The sequence below is a fragment of the Nerophis ophidion genome, linkage group LG16 (genome assembly GCF_033978795.1).
Source record: "Nerophis ophidion isolate RoL-2023_Sa linkage group LG16, RoL_Noph_v1.0, whole genome shotgun sequence".
Classification (NCBI taxonomy): domain Eukaryota; kingdom Metazoa; phylum Chordata; class Actinopteri; order Syngnathiformes; family Syngnathidae; genus Nerophis; species Nerophis ophidion.
Window position 1 is genome coordinate 32,380,923 of NC_084626.1, and position 23,800 is coordinate 32,404,722.

Genomic DNA, 23,800 nt, shown 5'->3' on the forward strand with positions numbered 1-23,800 from the left:
TTTTGAATCGAGAATCGCGTTGAATCAAAAAAAATAATCGATATATTATTGAATCGCGACCCCAAGAATCGATATTGAATCGAATTGTGGGACACCCAAAGATTTGCAGCCCCAATATATATATATATATATATATATATATATATATATATATATATAAAAGGCCCCACCTTCAGTCCTGGCTGCAGAGGAGGTGCCCGGTGACCCCGTCCGGGCGAGGGAAACCTTGACCCTTTATAATGTCTCTTCATGGTATTTTTTGAGCTGCTCTTTGTCTGGTCCCTCATTTAGGACCTGTTTGTCATGGGAGACCCTACCAGGGCCATAGATACCCTGGAAAACACAGCTCCTAGGATCATTGGGACTAGGGTTGTACGGTATACCGGTATTAATATAGTAACGCAATACCCCACCTTCACTATACACTGTAGCTCGCTGGCGTCAAAATGTAAATAAATACCATTGGTGGATCTACACCTGACATCCACTGTAATGATACCAAGTACAGGAGCGTATCTCATTGATACTACGATTACGTCAATATTTTTTGGCATTACATCTTCTTTTGTTTTTTTATTTATTTATATTATGTTTATAAACGGCTTCACGGTGGAAGAGGGGTTAGTGCGTCTGCCTCACAATACGAAGGTCCTGAGTAGTCAGGGTTCAATCCCAGGTAGAAAATGGATGGATGGATGGATGTTTATAAACTCAGGAAAAATGTCCCTGGACACATGAGGACTTTGAATATGACCAATGTATGATCCTGTAACTACTTGGTATCAGATTGATACCCAAATTTGTGGTATCATCCAAAATGAATTTAAGGAATTCAAACAATAGAAGAATAAGTAATTATTACATTTTAACAGAAGTGTAGATAGAATACGTTAAAAGAGAAAGTAAGCAGATATCAACAGTAAATAAACAAGTAGACTAATCATTCATTTCCTACCGCTTGTCCTTAATAATTTAGACCAGGGGTGTCAAACTCATTTTAGATGGGGGGCTACATGGAGAAAAATCGACTCCCAAGTGGGCCAGACTGGTAAAATCACGGCACGATAACTTAAAAATAAAGACGACTTCAGATTGTTTTCTTCGATTAAAAATGAATGATGTTGTGGTTAACAAAAAGTATTCTATCTTTATTTGTTGTTATTTATTCTTTCTGAATAAATTATGTGATAATGGTAATCAGTCAACTCATTGGTGTTAATTTTCAATCCATCAAGATAAAAATAATAATATCAAAATCAAATTATCAATCAATCAATCAATCAATGTTTACTTATATAGCCCTAAATCACTAGTGTCTCAAAGGGCTGCACAAACCACTACGACATCCTCGGTAGGCCCACATAAGGGCAAGGAAAACTCACACCCAGTGGGACATCGGTGACAATAATGACCCAGTGGGACGTCGGTGACAATGATGACTATGAGAACATGATACTGTGATACTGATGATGCTGATGACTATGAGAACATATGAGAACATGATACTGTGAAAGATCAGTCCATAATGGATCCAACACAGTCGCGAGAGTCCAGTCCAAAGCGGATCCAACACAGCAGCGAGAGTCCCGTTCACAGCGGAGCCAGCAGGAAACCATCCCAAGCGGAGGCTGATCAGCAGCGCAGAGATGTCCCCAGCCGATACACAGGCGAGCAGTACATGGCCACCGGATCGGACCGGACTCCCTCCACAAAGGAGAGTGGGACATAGAAGAAAAAGAAAAGAAACGGCAGATCAACTGGTCTAAAAAGGGAGTCTATTTAAAGGCTAGAGTTTTAAGGTGAGACTTAAATGCTTCTACTGAGGTAGCATCTCGAACTGTTACCGGAAGGGCATTCCAGAGTACTGGAGCCCGAAATGAAAAAGCTCTACAGCCCGCAGACTTTTTTTGGGCTTTGGGGATCACTAATAAGCCGGAGTCCTTTGAAGGCAGATTTCTTGCCGGGACATATGGTGCAATACAATCGGCAAGATAGGATGGAGCTAGACCGTGTAGTATTTTATACGTAAGTAGTAAAACCTTAAAGTCACATCTTAAGTGCACAGGAAGCCAGTGCAGGTGAGCCAGTACAGGCGTAATGTGATCAAACTTTCTTGTTCTTGTCAAAACTCTAGCAGCCGCATTTTGTACCAACTGTAATCTTTTAATGCTAGACATGGGGAGACCCGAAAATAATACGTTACAGTAGTCGAGGCGAGACGTAACAAACGCATGGATAATGATCTCAGCGTCTTTAGTGGACAGAATGGAGCGAATTTTAGCGATATTGCGGAGATGAAAGAAGGCCGTTTTAGTAACGCTTTTAATGTGTGCCTCAAAGGAGAGAGTTGGGTCGAAGATAATACCCAGATTCTTTACCGTGTCGCCTTGTTTAATTGTTTGGTTGTCAAATGTTAGAGTTGTATTATTAAATAGAGTTCGGTGTCTAGCAGGACCGATAATCAACATTTCCGTTTTTTTGGCGTTGAGTTGCAAAAAGTTAGCGGACATCCATTGTTTAATTTCATTAAGACACGCCTCCAGCTGACTACAATCCGGCATGTTGGTCAGCTTTAGGGGCATGTAGAGTTGGGTGTCATCAGCATAACAGTGAAAGCTAACACCGTATTTGCGTATGATGTCACCTAGCGGCAGCATGTAGATGCTGAAGAGTGCAGGGCCAAGGACCGAACCCTGGGGAACTCCACACGTTACCTTAACGTAGTCCGAGGTCACATTGTTATGGGAGACACACTGCATCCTATCAGTAAGATAAGAGTTAAACCAAGACAGGGCTAAGTCTGACATACCAATTCGTGTTTTGATACGTTCTAATAAAATATTATGATCGACAGTATCGAAAGCAGCGCTAAGATCGAGGAGCAGCAACATAGATGACGCATCAGAATCCATCGTTAGCAATAGATCATTAGTCATTTTTGCGAGGGCTGTCTCCGTGGAGTGATTTGCCCTGAAACCGGATTGAAAGGTTTCACATAGATTGTTAGACGCTAAGTGTTCATTTAACTGCTCCGCAACAATTTTTTCAAGGATTTTTGAGATAAAGGGAAGGTGAGACACCGGTCGGTAGTTTACCATGAGGTCAGGATCGAGGTTAGGTCTTTTAAGAAGAGGATGAATAACCGCTTTTTTGAATGCTAGGGGAACAGTGCCCGAGGAAAGTGATAAGTTTATAATATTTAGCACTGATGGACCTAATAATACAAAGAGCTCCTTGATCAGTTTCCCAGGAAGAGGGTCAAGTAAACATGTTGTTTGTTTTATTCCATTTACACGTTGTAACAATTCCTCTAATGTTATTTCCTCAAAACGAGAGAAACTATTTTGGAGGGCAGTATCCGCCGTATATACCATCGTGTCAGTGTTAATAGAACCCAGTTGTAGCTGGGACGCATTGTCTTTAATCTCCTTTCTAATGACTTCAATTTTCTTACTAAAGAATTGCATAAAGTCATCAGCTGAGTGGGTTGAGCTACTGGAAGGAGTCCCTTGTTGGGTTAGCGATGCTACCGTACTAAACAAAAATTTAGGATCGTTTTTATTACGGTGGATGAGATTTGAGTAATAATTAGCTTTAGCTAAGGTAAGCATGCGTTTATAAGTTATTAAACCATCACTCCATGCTTGATGGTGCACCTCAAGTTTAGTCGTGCGCCATTTGCGTTCCAGCTTTCTGCATAATAATTTCTGAGCTCTAGTTTCTTCTGTAAACCACGGGGTGCGCTTTTTTGGAGCCTTTTTTAACTTTAGCGGTGCTATGTTATTAATGGTTTCGCGCAGGGCGTCGTTAAAGTTGTTAGTGAGGTTATCAATAGAGCCCACATATTTTGGGAATGGTGCCATTACCGAGGGCAGTAGGTCAGCAAGAGTTGTCGTTGTGGCCGTATTAATGTTGCGGCTGCTATAGCAGTTATTATTATTATTAGTTTGACGAACATGCGTCTGAACCTCGAATTTTATAAGGTAATGATCGGACAATACTTTAGTATACGGGAGTATCGTAACTTTGGAAGCGGTGATACCCCTGACAAGCACTAAGTCTATCGTATTACCGTTGCGATGCGTGGGTTCATTTATTATTTGTGTGAGACCACAGAAATAAATTACAGCATGTTATTTATGTAGTTTGCTCATTTTCCTTGACTGGTGCACTAAAACATCACGTGGTTTATTTTATTACATTTTTTACATATGCAGCATCATCTACAAAGATACAAATAATTGCTATTGTGACATCTAGTGGACACATTTAGAACAGCTGTTTCTTTCATTCAAAAATGTTGGCTCATTTTTATACTTACAAAACTCATCCCGGATAAAACCTGTTCACGGGCCTGATCCGGCCCACGGGCCTTATGTTTGACACCCCTGATTTAGACAAAATAATAAGATGGAAAATGCCACAATATATGTTACTGCGGGTTAAATCACCATAAATGATTCCCGGGCGCGGCACTGCTGCTACCCACTGCTCCCCTCACCTCCCAGGGGGTGATCAAGGGTGATGGGTCAAATGCAGAGAATAATTTCGCCACATCTAGTGTGTGTGTGACAATCATTGGTACTTTAACTTTAACATATATCAGCAGACTAAATTAGGAGCCCTTGTTTTCTGACTTATAATAAAAGAGAAGTTGTCCTGTATGTTAACTATTTTATTTAAGAACACAATTGCAATAATAAACATATATTTAATGTACCCATAAGATTTTCTGTTAAAATAAAGCCAATGATGAAATTTCTTGTGTTCCCCTTTATTTGAAAAAGTATCAAAATCATTTTAGTACCAGTACCAAAATATTGGTATCGGGACAACACTAATTTGAACAACACTAGCTGTTTTTTTTTTAATAAACTAACAACTTTGTTTATATTTTAAGTGTATTTCATTTGTATTGATTTTGAATAATATGATAATTAACTGCGATGAGGTGGCGACTTGTGCAGGGTGTACACTGCCTTCCGCCCGATTGTAGCTGAGCTAGGCACCAGCGCCCCCCGCTACCCCGGAGGGAATAAGCCGTAGGAAATGGATGGATGGAATATAATAATTAAAATTACAATTTATTTGCAATATTTTATGGTCACATTTTTTAGACATTTTTGTTTGTGATGCAAATGTTTACATACGTATTTCCTTGAATTGCCGCAGGGCCTTGAATTACTGCCGGGTCAAACTCGCTTCGCTAAATAATTAGCGCATGCTTAGTATTACCGCCTGGTCAAACTCGTGACGTCACGAGTGACACTTCCCCTGTCATCATTTTCAAAATGGAGGAGGCTGATTTCAATACCCGTAATTTGAAATCGCAAAAAGGGAAGAAGATTAAGAGCTATTCAGTAGGATTTAAGGTCCAAGCTTACATCACACTCAAATTTTTACTGCATGCCTTTGGTAAGTGCCGGAGTGAGAAGAGGTTTTAAAATAATTAGCGCATGCTTACTTTTACCGCATGCCTTTGGTAAGCGCAGGAGTGAGAAGAGGTTTTAAAATAATTAGCGCATGCTTACTTTTACCGCATGCCTTTGGAAAGCGCAGGAGTGAGAAGAGGTTTTAAATTAATTAGCGCCCTAGCGGCAATTCAAGGAAATACGGTAACAACTTTGTTTATATTTTAAGTGTATTTCATTTGTATTGATTTTGAATAATATTATCATAATTAAATGCGATGAGGTGGCGACTTGTCCAGGGTGTACACCGCCTTCCGCCTGATTGTAGTTGATATAGGCACCAGTGCACCCCGCCACCCCGGAGGGAATAAGCCGTAGAAAAATGATGGATGGAATATAATAATTAAAATTACAATTTATTTGCAATATTTTGTAGTCACATTTTTTAGACATTTTTGTTTGTGATGCAAATGTTTACATACGTATTTCCTTGAATTGCCGCAGGGCCTTGAATTACTGCCTGGTCAAACTCGCTTCGCAAAATAATTAGCGCATGCTTAGTATTACCGCCTGGTCAAACTCGTGACGTCACGAGTGACACTTCCCCTGTCATCATTTTCAAAATGGAGGAGGCTGATTTCAATACCGGTAATTTGAAATCGCATAAAGGGAAGAAGATTAAGAGCTATTCAGTAGGATTTAAGGTCCAGGCTTACATCACACTCAAATTTTGACTGCATGCCTTTGGTAAGTGCCGGAGTGAGAAGAGGTTTTAAAATAATTAGCGCATGCTTACTTTTACCGCATGCCTTTGGAAAGCGCAGGAGTGAGAAGAGGTTTTAAATTAATTAGCGCCCTAGCGGCAATTCAAGGAAATACGGTAACAACTTTGTTTATATTTTAAGTGTATTTCATTTGTATTGATTTTGAATAATATTATCATAATTAAATGCGATGAGGTGGCGACTTGTCCAGGGTGTACACCGCCTTCCGCCTGATTGTAGCTGATATAGGCACCATCGCACCCCGCCACCCCAGAGGGAATAACCCGTAGAAAAATGATGGATGGAATATCCATCCATCCATTTACTACCGCTTATTCCATTTTGGGGTCGCGGAGGGCGCTGGCGCCTATCTCAGATACAATTGGGCGGAAGGCGGGGTACACCCTGGACAAGTCGCCACCTCATCGCAAATATAATAATTAAAATTACAATTTATTTGCAATATTTTGTAGTCACATTTTTTAGACATTTTTGTTTGTGATGCAAATGTTTACATACCGTATTTCCTTGAATTGCCGCAGGGCCTTGAATTACTGCCGGGTCAAACTCGCTTCGCAAAATAATTAGCGCATGCTTAGTATTACCGCCTGGTCAAACTCGTGACGTCACGAGTGACACTTCCCCTGTCAGCATTTTCAAAATGGAGGAGGCTGATTTCAATACCGGTAATTTGAAATCGCATAAAGGGAAGAAGATTAAGAGCTTTTCAGTAGGATTTGAGGTCCAAGCTTACATCACACTCAATTTTTTACTGCATGCCTTTGGTAAGTGCCGGAGTGAGAAGAGGTTTTAAAATAATTAGCGCATGCTTACTTTTACCGCATGCCTTTGGTAAGCGCAGGAGTGAGCAGAGGTTTTAAATTAATTAGCGCCCCAGCGGCAATTCAAGGAAATACGGTGACAACTTTGTTTATATTTTAAGTGTATTTCATTTGTATTGATTTTGAATAATATTATCATAATTAAATGCGATGATGTGGCGACTTTTCCAGGGTGTACACCGCCTTCCGCCTGATTGTAGCTGATATAGGCACCAGCGCACCCCGCCACCCCGGAGGGAATAAGCCGTAGAAAAATGATGGATGGAATATAATAATTAAAATTACAATTTATTTGCAATATTTTGTAGTCACATTTTTTAGACATTTTTGTTTGTGATGCAAATGTTTACATACCGTATTTCCTTGAATTGCCGCAGGGCCTTGAATTACTGCCTGGTCAAACTCGCTTCGCTAAATAATTAGCGCATGCTTGGTATTACCGCCTGGTCAAACTCGTGACGTCACGAGTGACACTTCCCCTGTCATCATTTTCAAAATGGAGGAGGCTGATTTCAATACCGGTCATTTGAAATGGCATAAAGGGAAGAAGATTAAGAGCTATTCAGTAGGATTTGAGGTCCAAGCTTACATCACACTCAAATTTTTACTGCATGCCTTTGGTAAGTGCCGGAGTGAGAAGAGGTTTTAAAATAATTAGCGCATGCTTACTTTTACCGCATGCCTTTGGTAAGCGCAGGAGTGAGAAGAGGTTTTAAATTAATTAGCGCCCCAGCGGCAATTCAAGGAAATACGGTGACAACTTTGTTTATATTTTAAGTGTATTTCATTTGTATTGATTTTGAATAATATTATCATAATTAAATGCGATGATGTGGCGACTTGTCCAGGGTGTACACCGCCTTCCGCCTGATTGTAGCTGATATATGCACCAGTGCACCCCGCCACCCCGGAGGGAATAAGCCGTAGAAAAATGATGGATGGAATATAATAATTAAAATTACAATTTATTTGCAATATTTTGTAGTCACATTTTTTAGACATTTTTGTTTGTGATGCAAATGTTTACATAAGTATTTCCTTGAATTGCCGCAGGGCCTTGAATTACTGCCTGGTCAAACTCGCTTCGCAAAATAATTAGCGCATGCTTAGTATTACCGCCTGGTCAAACTCGTGACGTCACGAGTGACACTTCCCCTGTCAGCATTTTCAAAATGGAGGAGGCTGATTTCAATACCGGTCATTTGAAATCGCATAAAGGGAAGAAGATTAAGAGCTATTCAGTAGGATTTGAGGTCCAAGCTTACATCACACTCAAATTTTTACTGCATGCCTTTGGTAAGTGCCGGAGTGAGAAGAGGTTTTAAAATAATTAGCGCATGCTTACTTTTACCGCATGCCTTTGGAAAGCGCAGGAGTGAGAAGAGGTTTTAAATTAATTAGCGCCCTAGCGGCAATTCAAGGAAATACGGTAACAACTTTGTTTATATTTTAAGTGTATTTCATTTGTATTGATTTTGAATAATATTATCATAATTAAATGCGATGAGGTGGCGACTTGTCCAGGGTGTACACCGCCTTCCGCCTGATTGTAGTTGATATAGGCACCAGTGCACCCCGCCACCCCGGAGGGAATAAGCCGTAGAAAAATGATGGATGGAAAATAATAATTAAAATTACAATTTATTTGCAATATTTTGTAGTCACATTTTTTAGACATTTTTGTTTGTGATGCAAATGTTTACATACCGTATTTCCTTGAATTGCCGCAGGGCCTTGAATTACTGCCTGGTCAAACTCGCTTCGCAAAATAATTAGCGCATGCTTAGTGTTACCGCCTGGTCAAACTCGTGACGTCACGAGTGACACTTCCCCTGTCATCATTTTCAAAATGGAGGAGGCTGATTTCAATACCGGTCATTTGAAATCGCATAAAGGGAAGAAGATTAAGAGCTATTCAGTAGGATTTGAGGTCCAAGCTTACATCACACTCAAATTTTTACTGCATGCCTTTGGTAAGTGCCGGAGTGAGAAGAGGTTTTAAAATAATTAGCGCATGCTTACTTTTACTGCATGCCTTTGGTAAGCGCAGGAGTGAGAAGAGGTTTTAAATTAATTAGCGCCCCAGCGGCAATTCAAGGAAATACGGTGACAACTTTGTTTATATTTTAAGTGTATTTCATTTGTATTGATTTTGAATAATATTATCATAATTAAATGCGATGAGGTGGCGACTTGTCCAGGGTGTACACCGCCTTCCGCCTGATTGTAGCTGATATAGGCACCATCGCACCCCGCCACCCCAGAGGGAATAACCCGTAGAAAAATGATGGATGGAATATCCATCCATCCATTTACTACCGCTTATTCCATTTTGGGGTCGCGGAGGGCGCTGGCGCCTATCTCAGATACAATTGGGCGGAAGGCGGGGTACACCCTGGACAAGTCGCCACCTCATCGCAAATATAATAATTAAAATTACAATTTATTTGCAATATTTTGTAGTCACATTTTTTAGACATTTTTGTTTGTGATGCAAATGTTTACATACCGTATTTCCTTGAATTGCCGCAGGGCCTTGAATTACTGCCGGGTCAAACTCGCTTCGCAAAATAATTAGCGCATGCTTAGTATTACCGCCTGGTCAAACTCGTGACGTCACGAGTGACACTTCCCCTGTCAGCATTTTCAAAATGGAGGAGGCTGATTTCAATACCGGTAATTTGAAATCGCATAAAGGGAAGAAGATTAAGAGCTTTTCAGTAGGATTTGAGGTCCAAGCTTACATCACACTCAATTTTTTACTGCATGCCTTTGGTAAGTGCCGGAGTGAGAAGAGGTTTTAAAATAATTAGCGCATGCTTACTTTTACCGCATGCCTTTGGTAAGCGCAGGAGTGAGCAGAGGTTTTAAATTAATTAGCGCCCCAGCGGCAATTCAAGGAAATACGGTGACAACTTTGTTTATATTTTAAGTGTATTTCATTTGTATTGATTTTGAATAATATTATCATAATTAAATGCGATGATGTGGCGACTTTTCCAGGGTGTACACCGCCTTCCGCCTGATTGTAGCTGATATATGCACCAGTGCACCCCGCCACCCCGGAGGGAATAAGCCGTAGAAAAATGATGGATGGAATATAATAATTAAAATTACAATTTATTTGCAATATTTTGTAGTCACATTTTTTAGACATTTTTGTTTGTGATGCAAATGTTTACATAAGTATTTCCTTGAATTGCCGCAGGGCCTTGAATTACTGCCGGGTCAAACTCGCTTCGCAAAATAATTAGCGCATGCTTAGTATTACCGCCTGGTCAAACTCGTGACGTCACGAGTGACACTTCCCCTGTCAGCATTTTCAAAATGGAGGAGGCTGATTTCAATACCGGTCATTTGAAATGGCATAAAGGGAAGAAGATTAAGAGCTATTCAGTAGGATTTGATGTCCAAGCTTACATCACACTCAAATTTTTACTGCATGCCTTTGGTAAGTGCCGGAGTGAGAAGAGGTTTTAAAATAATTAGCGCATGCTTACTTTTACCGCATGCCTTTGGTAAGCGCAGGAGTGAGCAGAGGTTTTAAATTAATTAGCGCCCCAGCGGCAATTCAAGGAAATAAGGTGACAACTTTGTTTATATTTTAAGTATATTTCATTTGTATTGATTTTGAATAATATTATCATAATTAAATGCGATGAGGTGGCGACTTGTCCAGGGTGTACACCGCCTTCCGCCTGATTGTAGCTGATATAGGCACCAGCGCACCCCGCCACCCCAGAGGGAATAAGCCGTAGAAAAATGATGGATGGAATATCCATCCATCCATTTACTACCGCTTATTCCATTTTGGGGTCGCGGAGGGCGCTGGCGCCTATCTCAGATACAATTGGGCGGAAGGCGGGGTACACCCTGGACAAGTCGCCACCTCATCGCAAATATAATAATTAAAATTACAATTTATTTGCAATATTTTGTAGTCACATTTTTTAGACATTTTTGTTTGTGATGCAAATGTTTACATACCGTATTTCCTTGAATTGCCGCAGGGCCTTGAATTACTGCCGGGTCAAACTCGCTTCGCAAAATAATTAGCGCATGCTTAATATTACCGCCTGGTCAAACTCGTGACGTCACGAGTGACACTTCCCCTGTCATCATTTTCAAAATGGAGGAGGCTGATTTCAATACCGGTAATTTGAAATCGCATAAAGGGAAGAAGATTAAGAGCTTTTCAGTAGGATTTAAGGTCCAAGCTTACATCACACTCAAATTTTTACTGCATGCCTTTGGTAAGTGCCGGAGTGAGAAGAGGTTTTAAAATAATTAGCGCATGCTTACTTTTACTGCATGCCTTTGGTAAGCGCAGGAGTGAGCAGAGGTTTTAAATTATTTAGCGCCCCGGCGGCAATTCAAGGAACTACGGTATTCATTAGTATATTCATTATTTAATATTGTATCCAGTGATGTTTAGGTTTCATTCTTTTAATCCATTTCCATTGTTTGTTGTGTTCAGAGTCCATCCCACCTGATTGCTCCATCGCAGGGAAGTGTTCAACTTTCGTTTCGGTGAAACCGAAAGTGAAACCATCAAAACAACATCCTAACCGATGGCTGCTGTCTTTTTCCAAGCCGCGTGGCGTGGGCTCGTTTCTTCGTGGCGATGGATTGCAAGAATAGTTTTCCCACTTGTCAGAGGTCGACTTTTAGGACCGCGGGACGACGACGTCGGCGGCGGTTCAGGCGTGGAACTGGTGAAAGAGTGTGAAAACTCCTTGCAGGAGGTCAATGTTGTCAGTGTCACACCCCCGGCTGACGAGGAGGAGTGGGGCGAAGAGTACGAGGTCAGGACCACGGATGAGTTTTACTGCGAATATGACTCGACGTGGGAGACGGAGCCGAGCCAGGAGGTGTCCGGTGGTGACTCAGCTGGACACAAGTCCACAAGTGTAAGTGTCTTCTTTTAGCCATTTCTATTCCAGTCCTTCTCCAACTGTGGTACGCTGGCTCCATCTAGTGGTGCGCCAAAGAATCACTTCATTTACAAACCCCGTTTCCTTATGAGTTGAGAAATTGTGTTTTCGACCCATATTCAGTTGAATATGCTACAACGTCAACATATTTGATGTTCAAACTGATTAACATTTCTTTTTTTTTTTTGCAAATTATCATTAACTTTAGAATTTGATGCCAGCAACACGTGACAAAGAAGTTGGGGAAGGTGGCAATACATACTGATAAAGATGAGGAATGCTCATCAAACACTTATATGGGACATCCCACGGGTGTGCAGGCTAATTGGGAACAGGTGGGTGCCATGATTGGGTATAAAAGCAGCTTCCGTGAAATGCTAAGTCATTCACAAACAAGGATGGGGTGAGGGTCACCAGTTTGTAAGCAAATTGTCGAACAGTTTTAGAACATTTCTCAACGAGTTTAGAAATTTAGGGATTTTACCATCTACGGTCCGTAAAATCATCAAAAAGCTCAGAGAATCGGAGAAATCACTGCAAGTAAGCGATGATATTACGGACTTTTGATCCTTCAGGCTGTACTGCATCAAAAACCGACATCAGTGTGTTATGGATATCACCACATGGGCTCAGGAACATTTCATAAAACCACTGTCAGTAACTACAGTTGGTCGCTACATCTGTAAGTGCAAGTTAAAACTCTACTATGCAAAGCCAAACCCATTTATCAACAACATCCTGAAACGCCGCCGGCTTGGCTGGGCTCGAGCTCACCTAAGATGGACTGATGCAAAGTGGAAAGATGTTCTGTGGTCTGACGAGTCCACATTTTAAATAATATTTGGAAACAGAGGAGTGGTGTCCTCCAGAACAAAGAGAAAAATAACCATCCGGATTGTTATGGGCGCAAAGTTCAAAAGCCAGCATCTGTGATGGTATGGGGTGCATTAGTGCCCAAGGCATGGGTAACTTACACATCTGTGAAGGCACCATTAATGCTGAATGGTCCATACAGGTTTTGGAACAACATATGTTGTCATCCAAGCAACGTTATCATGGACACCCTTGCTTATTTCAGCAAGACAAGTGTTACAACAGCGTGGCTTCGTAAAAAAGGAGTGCAGGTACTTTCCTGGCCCGCCTGCAGTCCAGACCTGTCTACCATCGAAAATGTGTGGCACATTATGAAGCGTCAAATACGACAGCGGAGACTCCGGACTGTTGAACGACTGAAGCTCTACATAAAACAAGAATGGGAAAGAATTACACTTTCAAAGCTTCAACAATTAGTTTCCTCAGTTCCCAAACGTTTATTGAGTGTTGTTAAAAGAAAAGGTAATGTAACACAGTGGTGAACATGCCCTTTCCCAACTACTTTGGCACGTGTTGCAGCCATGAAATTCTAAGTTGATTATTATTTGCAGAAGAAAATAAAGTTTATGAGTTTGAACATCAAATATCTTGTCTTTGTAGTGCATTCAACTGAATATGGGTTGAAAATGATTTGCAAATCATAGTATTCCTTTTATATTTACATCTAACACAATTTCCCAACTCATATGGAAACGGGGTTTGTAAGTACAGTTTTGTTTTTGCTATAGTCAAACACAGTGTTAATGTTCAAACTGTGTGGCCGAATATATGAACTGTACTTGAAATAAAACCTCTGCCTTGTTTTTACAAAACCCAAAACCAGTGAAGTTGGCACGTTGTGTAATTCATAAATAAAAACAGAATACAATGATTTGCAAATACTTTTCAACCTACATTGAATTGAATAGCCTGCAAAGAAAAGATATTTAATGTTCGGACTGAAATACTTGTGTTTTTTTTTTTTCAATTAATCATTAACATAGAATTTATTGGCAGCAACACATTGCAAAAAAGTTGGCACAGGGACATTCTTACCACTGTGTTACATGGCTTTTCCTTTTAACAAAATTCAATAAACATTTGGGAACTGAGGAGACCAATTTTTGAAGCTATTCAGTTGGAATTCTTTCCCATTCTTGCTTGATGTACAGCTTATGATGTTCAACAGTCCGGGGTCTCCGTTGTGGTATTTTAGGCTTCATAATGCGCCACACATTTTCAATGGGAGACAGGTCTGGACTACAGGCAGGCCATTCTAGTACCCGCCCTATTTTACTAAGAAGCCACGCTGTTGTAACACGTGGCTTGGCATTGTCTTGCTGAAATAAGCAGGGGCGTCCATGATAACGTTGCTTGGATGGCAACATTTGTTGCTCCAAAACCGGTATGTACCTTTCAGCATTAATGGTTCCTTCACAGATGTGGAAGTTACCCATGCCTTGGGCACTAATACACCCCCATACCATCACAGATGCTGGCTTTTGAACTTTGTGACTAGAACAATCTGAAGGTTCTTTTCCTCTTTGTTCCGGAGAAGACGACATCCGCAGTTACCCAAAAAAATTTGAAATGTGGAATCGTCAGACCACAGAACACTTTTCCACTTTGCATTAGTCCATCTCAGATGAACTCAGGCCCAGCTAAGCCAGCGGCGTTTCTGGGTGTTGTTGATAAATGTCTTTCGCTTTGCATAGTAGAGTTTTAACCCGCACTTAAAGATGTAGCGACAAACTGTAGCTACTGACAGTGGTTTTCTGAAGTGTTCCTGAGCCTATGTGGTGATATCCTTTACACACGGATGCTTTCTGATGCAGAACCGCCTGAGGGGGTCCAAGGTCCGTAATATCATCTTTTGATGATATTACAGACCTTAGATGGTGAAATTCCTAAATTCCTTGTAATAGCTCGTTGAGAAATGTTGTTCTTAAACTGTTTGGACAATTTGCTCACGCATTTGTTCACAAAGTGGTGACCCTCGCCCCATCCTTGTTTGTGAATGACTGAGCATTTTATGGAAGCTGCTTTTATACCCTATCACGGCACCCACCTGTTCCCAAATAGCCTCTTCACCTGTGGGATGTTCCAAATAAGTGTTTGATGAGCATTCCTCAACTTTATCAGTCTTTTTTGCCACTTGTGCCAGCTTTTTTGAAACATGTTGAAGGCATCAAATTCCAAATGCAGAAAATAACAAGGTTTACCAGTTTGAGCGGTAATTATCTCGTGTTTGCAGGCTATTCAATTGAATATAGGTTGAAAAGGATTTGCAAATCATTGTATTCTGTTTTTATTCATGATTTACACAATGTGCCAACTTCAATAGTTTTGGGTTTTGTACATAAATATTTAGGCCTACTCCACGGCTGCAATTTAATGTCGGTTATAATGGCAGAAGTTGGAGAGTTTTATTCAAGCCTTGGTAAAAAATGTTTGAGAACCACTGTTTTAGTGAATAGGTAACACATTTAAATTCTACTCATCAGTTGAAGTTTGAAAGGTTTCGGAACGCAGCGAGAGACACGCAAGTCTACAGGCATGGCTACTCAGTAAGTTAATTAACACACACACACACACACACACACACACACACAAAAACCTCCTGCAGATTGTATACATGACAAAATGGTGCTATGTCGGTCCACAGTCTGTAACCAGCCAACACCATCCAAAACATGTAAGAGCGCACAGAATGATCTCGACGAGAACGTCCAAAGGGTTTGTGTTAGAGGTTTGTTTCACTGTTACAGGAGGACATGGCCAATTTGAATTTCTACCTTGGAAAGAGACCCTCAAGGCCCGACGGTAAAGCATCAAGTAGCAACATGTGACAGACCCTCCTTCTTAAGTTGTTTGAATCTTGCCCATCCTCCACAATCCTCACGTGAGGCAAGAACACAGACGTCATTGTTAGCATCCAAAAATAATGTTACGCACGCTGTTGAATGGAGACAAGTCAAATGCGGAAAACTGCCCTTCGTCCTTTCGGACTGTCCACAAGCTTGGATTCTGGGGCTGCCTTCTTGCCAAGATAAAAAAAAAAAAGAACTAAAAACTAAACTAAATCATAATGCAATTTTGAAAAGCCAAAGTTTATTTTATTCGGTTAATTTTGTTATTTTGTACAGAACATTAATTATTGCATTTGTATTTTTATTATGTATAATACTAACAGACATTTGTAAAAGTGTTAGCATTTTCGCTAATGCTAATGACGCGAGCTTAAAGGCCTACTGAAACCCACTACTACCGACCACTCAGTCTGATAGTTTATATATCAACGATGAAATATTAACATTGCAACACATGCCAATACGGCCGGTTTAGTTTACTAAATTGCAATTTTCCATTTCCCGCGGAGTTTCTGGTTGAAAACGTCGCGGAATGATGACGCGTGGGCGTGACGTCACGGACTGTTAGGAAATATTAGCTCAGCACCAGTTACGGCTAAAAGTCGTCTCTTTTCATCGCATATATACATAGTAATTTGGACATCTGTGTTGCTGAATCTTTTGCAATTTGTTCAATTATTAATGGAGACTATAAAGAACAATGCTGTTGGTGGAAAGCGGCGTATTGCAGCTGTCTTTAGCACTGAGACACAGTCGGTGTTTCTTTGTTTTTAACACAGAGCGGTCAAGCGAACATGTTTCTCCACCTATACCAGCATGTTTTTGGATGGGAAAATTGCGATATATATCTTACCGGAGACATCGTTGGATTATTCGTCCTCCTGCAGTAGCTGTTTTAAAGGCAGCTGGGAGCTTGGCTCCTCGGCTTCTCTCTGAGACACAGTGTGTTCACCGCAGCCATCCGACCTCAAGGTATGTCTTTACAATCTCACTAAAACACTATTAAAACACCAAGCAGATAAGGGATCTTCCAGAATTATCCGAGTAAATGTGTCTAATTACATCTGAAACGCTCACACTGCCGGAGCCGTTGTATTTTATTTTTATTTTTTTTCTAGTCCTTCGCAATCAATATCATCCACAAATCTTTCATCCTCGCTCAAATTAATGGGGAAATTATCGTTTTCTCGGTCAGAATAGCTCTTGCTGCTGGAGGCTCCCATTAAAAACAACGTGAGGACGTGAGGAGCCCTCACCCTTGTGACGTCATCGTCTGCGACTTCCGGTAAAGGCGAGGCTTTTTTATCAGCACCAAAAGTTGCAAACTTTATCATCGATGTTCTCTACTAAATCCTTTCAGCAAATATATGGCAATATCGCGAAATGATCCAAGTATGACACATAGAATGGACCTGCTATCCCCGTTTAAATAAGAAAATCTAATTTCAGTAGGCCTTTAAAAGACATGGTAGCACGTACAAATATGCATGACACACAAGGGACAGATGAGTAAGTATGAATTGTTTTAGTCATATAAAACTTACAAATGCTTGGTTTGATGGATAAGGATTCCTTTCGCGCAGAAACACTACAGACTAATAGTGGACGAAATTGGATATTCTACCTGTTCAAGGCACGAAACTGAAAATACATTTTCAACCGGGAGCACCTGCAGTGAGCGAATTCGTCCTAATGTTGGCACCATTGCAGAAACAATGTTGCCTATTGTGCTGAATTTCAGGTATTTACATTGGAGAGTTCCACAGTTCATGGTATGGAGAGTATGACAGTCTGGAGTTTACGCACACTTATATTCAGTGGTAAGTAATTTCATCAACATAAACAGCAATTTGCAACATACCAACTTCCAGGTAAGATTATATATGGCAGTCATACTTTGTGTAAAGGTTGTTCCCACTGGAAGTGCCAGGAGTGAACACCCAAGCCAGTACCCTGACCAAAGCAGAAATCGAGGTAAATTCCCACGTTCGACTCATGAACCACGAGGATACATGATCCCACTAAAAAGTTGTCTTTAGGAGTTTCTGAAAGAACCAACTGCAAAGGAAAATCTGTTGAAGTCCTATAAGCTCATGTTGGACTTTTACGGCATAGAGCTGTGCAACGAAGAGACGGGTAGCGTCAAAAGGGCAAGAAACTGGAGGGACAGGTTCAACGACTTAAACAGGTATCAAAACTTTCTGAATTTGAATTAAGTGGAACAAACAGAATGATCAGTAATTGTTTCTTTCAGACACACTCACAACAACCTCCGAATCACCCGCATCTTGAAGTGCATGGGGAACTTGGGTTACCGTCACTACCAAGCCCCCCTGGTCGACTTCTTCCTGAAACAAACTCTGGTCCACAAAGAACTCCAAAGTGTCCAAGCCAGTGTACTCAACTACTTCATATTTACTGTAGTTAACAGGAAAGAGCGCAGGAAGCTTATCAAGTTTGCTTACTTGAACTACGACCAAAATGAAGAGTTTGTGTGGTGTCCAAAGAAGATACAGAGTCTGTGGTCAAAGTCAAGTCCCTCCAAATAGCAGGAGCCAATGATGTTCACGCCTAACACTGCTATTATTTACATAAATAAAAACTACCCAAAAAATGTTCCTTTGTTTATTCAGGTCTAATGACCGAGTCTATGTCTATTCAGAGGTTTTTAACTCCGGCCTGTAGGATCTTAGTACGGAGTTTAAATAATATTCAGAGACAATTCCATGAGTGATCAAAAATGTTTAATTGGTTGAGTTGAAACAAATGATCAATTAGGTACTAAACTGTGAATAAATGAAGGGTTTTATTTGTCTGCACAATGGCCACAGTTCTAAGCCGTAAGTTACACTTGATGATCCTTCCGAAGTATATGGCTTGTATTTTATCTACTTAGAAAAGTATCATTAAAAACATCAGTATATACACAAATACAGTCATATTTACATTTAGTGTGAGACCGGATGCAGTATTCTTGTTAATGTTTTTGACAAGAGTAATATGTATTAGGACTCGAACTATGTACTTCGCTCCAAAGACACGTCACTTAAACGGCCTTGAGTTTTGTTTTGCAAACGTGATAAAACAACTTAAGATCTTTGTATGACAGAAAATACAAACACTGGAATCTATGGAAATGAAATACTGCCGTTGTTATTCACAAAAGTGATTTTCAACGGTTATAAATTATTGTCCAAAGTCAAGTAGTGTGAATAAAACACACTTGGAAACGTTTTTGTCATTTTCTGCCGTCCTCTCTTTCCTTGGATGTTTCATGTTTACTGTTTTTTTTCTCTTCTTTCCTTTCTCTGCTTCTGCTTGTTTCTTGGCGGTCTTTGTCCCGGTCTCTGTCGCGGTCTCTGTCCCTGTCTCTGTCTCGATCTCTGTCACGTTCCCTGTCGCGCTCCTTGTCCCGGTCCCTGTCCCTGTCGCGCTCTTTGTCTCTCTCCCTGTCTCGTTCTCTCTCTCTATCCCGGTGTCTGTCTTTATCTCGGTCTCGATCTTTGTCCCGGTCCCTGTCTTTGTCTCTACCTCTGTCTTTGTCTCGATCTCTGTCATGGTCTTTTTCTCTGTCCCTATCCCGGTCTTTCTGTCTATCCCTTTCCCGGTTTTTCTCCTTTTCTCTGTCCTTATCTCTTTCTTTCTCTCTGTCCCTCTCTCTTTCTCTGTTCCGCTCCCTGTCTCTGTCGGTCTCCCTGTCTCTGTCCCGCTCTGTGTCTTTTTCTCTGTCGGTCTCCCTATCTCTGTCCCGCTCCCTTTCTTTTTCTATGTCGGTCTCCCTATCTCTGTCCCGCTCTCTGTCTTTGTCTCTGTCGGTCTCCCTATCTCTGTCCCGCTCTCTGTCTTTGTCTCTGTCGGTCTCCCTATCTCTGTCCCGCTCCCTGTCTTTGTCTCTGTCAATTTCCCTATCTCTTTCCCGCTCCCTGTCTTTTTCTCTATCAGTTTCCCTATCTCTGTCAGTCTCCCTATCTCTGTCCCGCTCCCTGTCTTTGTCTCTGTCGGTCTCCCTATCTCTGTACCGCTCCCTGTCTTTGTCTCTATCGGTCTCCCTATCTTTATCCCGCTCCTTATCTCTGTCGGTCTCCCTATCTTTGTCTCTGTCCCGCTCCCTGTCCTTATCTCTGTCAGGCTCCCTATCTTTGTCTCGGTCATTGTCCTTTTCCCTACCCCGGTCTTTCCCCCGGTCTCTATCTCTGCTCCGGGACTTATCTCGTCGCCTGTCTCGCTCATGGTCACGTTCTCGCTCTCTGTCACGATTGTTTCTTCCTCTGTCACGATCAGAGTCCCTTCTGTCAGCCTCTCTGTCCCTGGGTCTGTCTTTATCCTTTTCTCTTTCTCTGTCACGGTCTCGCCTATCATCTTTGTCCATTTCCCTCTCTCTTTCACGGTCACGCCTGTCATCTTTGTCTTGATCTCTCTGTCGCTCAATCTCGGTCTCTTGGTGTTTCTCGACATCCTTCCCTTTGCTCCGATCTCGTTCTCGGCTAGACTCTCGATTGAGGTCCCTCTCACGGCTTCTTTCCCACTCACGCTCTCGGCTCCACCTCTTGCTCTTACTCCTGTCCCACAAGGACCTTCCGGGGTGAGGGATGTCTCGCTCTCTGTCTCTCCTGTTATCGCAAGAGATCTCCCTCAGTCTGTCCTCTAATAATTGAGAGGGACCAGAACCAGATTCTCTTAGCACTGCTTCAAAGTGACTGAAGACATCTGTGCTCCGAGGTTCTGAGGCTTCTCGGTTGGTGCTGGTTCTCCTCAGCATTTCAGGGGAGTGGCGGCGCCAGTAGTCATCTCGTCGCATGTCTGGACTGTGGCCTCCCATGCGTTTTGGGGGATCTATGGGAGCCTCTGCAGGAGTTGGTAGCAGTGCGCCGCTGTGACGAACAGGTCTAGGCTCCTCAGTAAACCTATCAAAGCGGTAACGGTCGGCTCCGCCAAAAGGGGCTCGACTGTCCGGAAGAGGAGGACGAGATATAAGCTCATCAAAAGATCCTCGATGTGGTGGTGAGTGTAGCCTTGGAACCCCAAACTGGCTAGGTAGATTGATGTGTTGTCCCATAATCTCCACGGTAGAAGGCAGACCTCTTGAGTCCTTGTATTGGCTGGTAGGAGGGCCACGGTAAACCTGACCAAGTGATTGCGGCAAATTGTCTTTAAAAGAATGGTGAGGACGAGTTTGAAGCTGGTCACCATGCGTGAACGAGTGGCTGTCTTTGTTATACTGCTCCCTTGGCCCATGAGTTTGGTCTACCATTGGTGATTGGACTTGGATTGACGTTTGACTTTGATGGTCACCATACTGAGATTGAGTAGCACCCCTTGACCCCGGGAAATGGGATGGTGGAGGAAGCCTGTTTTCAAAATGCCCTGGTGGTGGTCCTGAGAAAGGTGGAGGAGGACCTCTGTTTCCAGGGAAACTAAAGGGTGGAGGAGGACCGGTAAATCGTGTAGGCAGTGGATTCTGTGCATCAAAAGTAGGAAGTGGTGGAAGGCCTGGAGGCGGGCCTTGTTGCCCAGCACGCTGAGGATGGATGAGAGGATCAAATATTTGAGGTGGAGGTCCTCTCTGGCCAATTGGTGAGTAGAGTGGTGGTATGAGGTTCTGAGGTGGTCTTGGGGGTGGTTGCTGTTGTGGGGGTGCTTGGGTACATGGCCATTGGCTTTGGTAGGGAGGAAAAGGAGTTGGAGGCGGACCATACGGACGTTTGCTGTCAGCTGGCATTGAAGGAGGACCATGAACAGGGGAGAAGATGGATGGTGGAGGTCCTTGCATAGGAGGCGGAGCTGACATAGAAGGAGGACCTTGTATTGGAGGTGGTATTGACATCGATGGAGGTCTAACCACGGGGTTTTGTCCTTGGATCTGTTGAGAGAGGAGGAAATTAGCTGGGGAAGGGATGTCAGCTGGGGGTCTATACTCATCGAAGCGTGACGCTGGCATGTGCTGTCGCACATGATGGGTATGAGTGTCACTGACGGCTAAACTGTGAGTGAAAACTGGTATTGTGGAGGTAATTGAAGATGAGTTGGAAGGCTCATTGCCGCAGCTAGAAGTGGCCGTGTCTTGGCTATTGTCATCATAGTCTGACTCCTCGCTACTTCTTAAGATACTCGCTGCATTTGGCCAAATACTGTACATGTCCATCTCCTTTTCAGCCTTGGGCAACTCATCTTGCTTAATGTTGACTTCTTTCTCTTCCATGTAGTCGTACTCCACATCAGGGTCCATCGTCTCGCCTAATAAAGGAATCGAAACCTCTGACTTTTCGCTGTCCATGAAGGGCAGTGTGTCCGATTTCACTTCCTCCTCCGACAGTGGTGTGTCTGGGTCTTTTGAAGAGTCGGGAAGGTCCGCAGAGGAAGGCAACTGCGGCTCTAGAACTGCCTGTTGTGGTGGAGTACAGCTGTCTGCTGACGATTCCTCTTTTTCGTCAGGTTCATCCGTTGATTTTGTGCCACCTTCTACGTTGCGAGGCATCTGACGAGGATCTCTCCTTTGGATGATGAGGGGAGCAGTTGAAGATTTCACAAGTTCTTCCACTTTTTTGCCAAGCTGCAGTAACTGACTCCCCAAAAGAGTTGGAGGAATCAGCGAATCCTCAGTATTGCCAGTGGATGGCATCTGCGGTTCTTCCTGTTTCTGTAATGTCTGATCTCCTTTCATTTTAAGACACTCAACATTTTTTTCTGGATCAGTTATATGTTCTCCTGAAACAGTGTTGACTTCATCAAATATTGAATCATCCTCAGGATCGTATGCAATATCATCACCTTCACTTGGTACCACTTCAGATTTATTTACCACCTCAACTGGTTTATTAGTAACACTATAGCCCATACTGGGGTCATATTCTTCCTCTGGGTCGTACGGTCGGTCATCTTCATCCATGTCTTCCGATTTCTCTTTTGAAATCTGTGCAAACTGCTGTACAATAGGATCTAGCATTGTAGAGCGAGGTATAGAAAGTTCGGCACTTTGGTCAGACGGAGAGTTCGAAGCTTCATCTTGTTTTTTCTTGCCAAAAAGCGTGTTGAGGATTGTCTGAAGAGGAGTGGCAGCTGCTGCCGAGGATGCCACAGAGCTGGAAGAGGATGGGGATTCCACACCAGTGGATGCCACAGAGGACGTGACAGGTGCTTTAATGGACGACAAAAGAGAAAATACAGATGGGGTGGCTACAGCAGCGCTGGACGTCTCAGAGGAGCTGGCTGGAGGTGACCCTGGAGGAGTTGTGCTGAAGGGGATTTCCAAACTTTGGCGTGCGCTTCGCTCTGCTTTGACTAAGGTAAGTGGCTTCGGGAGGCCGGTGTCATCAATCTCTTTAATTTGAATCTTGGAACGTTTCTCGTCAGTTTCCAGTGGAGTAGCAGCACGCTTTCTGTCTTTCTGGCAGATCAGAAGCCCCAGGAGTAGGTTGGGTCGTGCTGGTTCAAGTCCTGCAAATGGAATAAATTAAAAAAAACAATATAAACAGAATTACAAAGAGCTTCACAAGGACACTTCTACATTTACATCAAGCATAACACAAATTTGGAACTGTGCCTCTTCATCATGTGCTACAGTGACATGCAGTCAAGGGAGACAAGTGAAAAAGTGAAGTAATTATTATGGATGTTCCTATCAGTGATTCATGCTGACGATTCCGATCACCCATGTGTGAGATCAGCTGATACAAACACCGATCAAATGTACAAACCCCGTGTCCATGTGTTGGGAAATTGTGTTAGATGTAAATATAAACGGAATACAATGATTTCCAAATCCTTTTCAACCCATATTCAATTGAATGCAAGATTTTTTATGTTCAAACGCATAAACTTTATTTTTTTTTTTTTGCAAATAATTAACTTAGAATTTCATGGCTCCCACACGTGCCAAAGTAGTTGGGAAAGGGCATGTTCACCCCTGTGTTACATCAACTTTTCTTTTAACAACACTCAATAAACATTTGGGAACTGAGGAAACTAATTGTTGAAGCATTCTTGTTTTATGTAGAGCCTCTGTCGTTCAACAGTCCGGGGTCGCCGCTGTCGTATTTTACGCTTCAAAATGCACCACACATTTTCAATTGGAGACAGGTCTGGACTGCAGACGGGCCAGGAAAGTACCCGCACTCTTTTTTTCACAAA

The 23,800-nt window shown here is 42.2% G+C and overlaps 3 protein-coding genes across 8 annotated transcripts in view; 1 reads left to right on the plus strand and 2 right to left on the minus strand.

The window, feature by feature from the left end:
- Positions 1-12,268, minus strand: part of LOC133535263 (potassium channel subfamily K member 15-like) — a 39,091-nt gene extending 26,823 nt beyond the window's left edge. Inside the window, exon 1 of one of the 2 annotated variants that reach the window (XM_061874932.1) lies at positions 11,507-12,268. Coding sequence is in view for 1 of the 2 variants with exons in the window: in XM_061874934.1 (XP_061730918.1) it covers positions 11,507-11,519 (13 nt within the window). In the remaining variant the exon portion in view is untranslated. The remainder of the gene's footprint in view (positions 1-11,506) is intronic. The other variant, XM_061874934.1, reaches the window with a different exon arrangement.
- Positions 11,543-18,907, plus strand: LOC133535264 (opioid growth factor receptor-like protein 1). Its single transcript, XM_061874935.1, has 8 exons — positions 11,543-11,927; positions 15,308-15,370; positions 15,469-15,498; positions 15,572-15,626; positions 17,415-17,493; positions 17,581-17,647; positions 17,713-17,861; positions 17,928-18,907. The coding sequence occupies exons 1-8, from the start codon at positions 11,589-11,591 to the stop codon at positions 18,220-18,222; spliced, it is 1,077 nt and encodes a 358-aa protein (XP_061730919.1). The 5' UTR covers positions 11,543-11,588; the 3' UTR covers positions 18,223-18,907.
- The window catches only part of LOC133535262 (death-inducer obliterator 1-like), a 44,406-nt gene continuing 39,006 nt past the window's right edge, over positions 18,401-23,800 (minus strand). For all 5 annotated transcript variants that reach the window (XM_061874930.1, XM_061874928.1, XM_061874929.1 and 2 more), the window contains one exon: positions 18,401-23,107. In XM_061874930.1, coding sequence (XP_061730914.1) covers positions 18,912-23,107 — 4,196 coding nt within the window. In that variant the 3' untranslated portion in view covers positions 18,401-18,911. The remainder of the gene's footprint in view (positions 23,108-23,800) is intronic.

Coding starts and splice junctions, on each gene's coding strand:
- LOC133535264 (XM_061874935.1), top strand. CDS start 11,589: ATGGCTGCTGTCTTTTTCCAAGCCGCGTGGCGTGGGCTCGTTTCTTCG. Junction 15,371..15,468: donor TCTACAGGCATGGCTACTCA/GTAAGTTAATTA, acceptor GTCGGTCCACAG/TCTGTAACCAGCCAACACCA. Junction 17,648..17,712: donor TGACCAAAGCAGAAATCGAG/GTAAATTCCCAC, acceptor AGTTGTCTTTAG/GAGTTTCTGAAAGAACCAAC.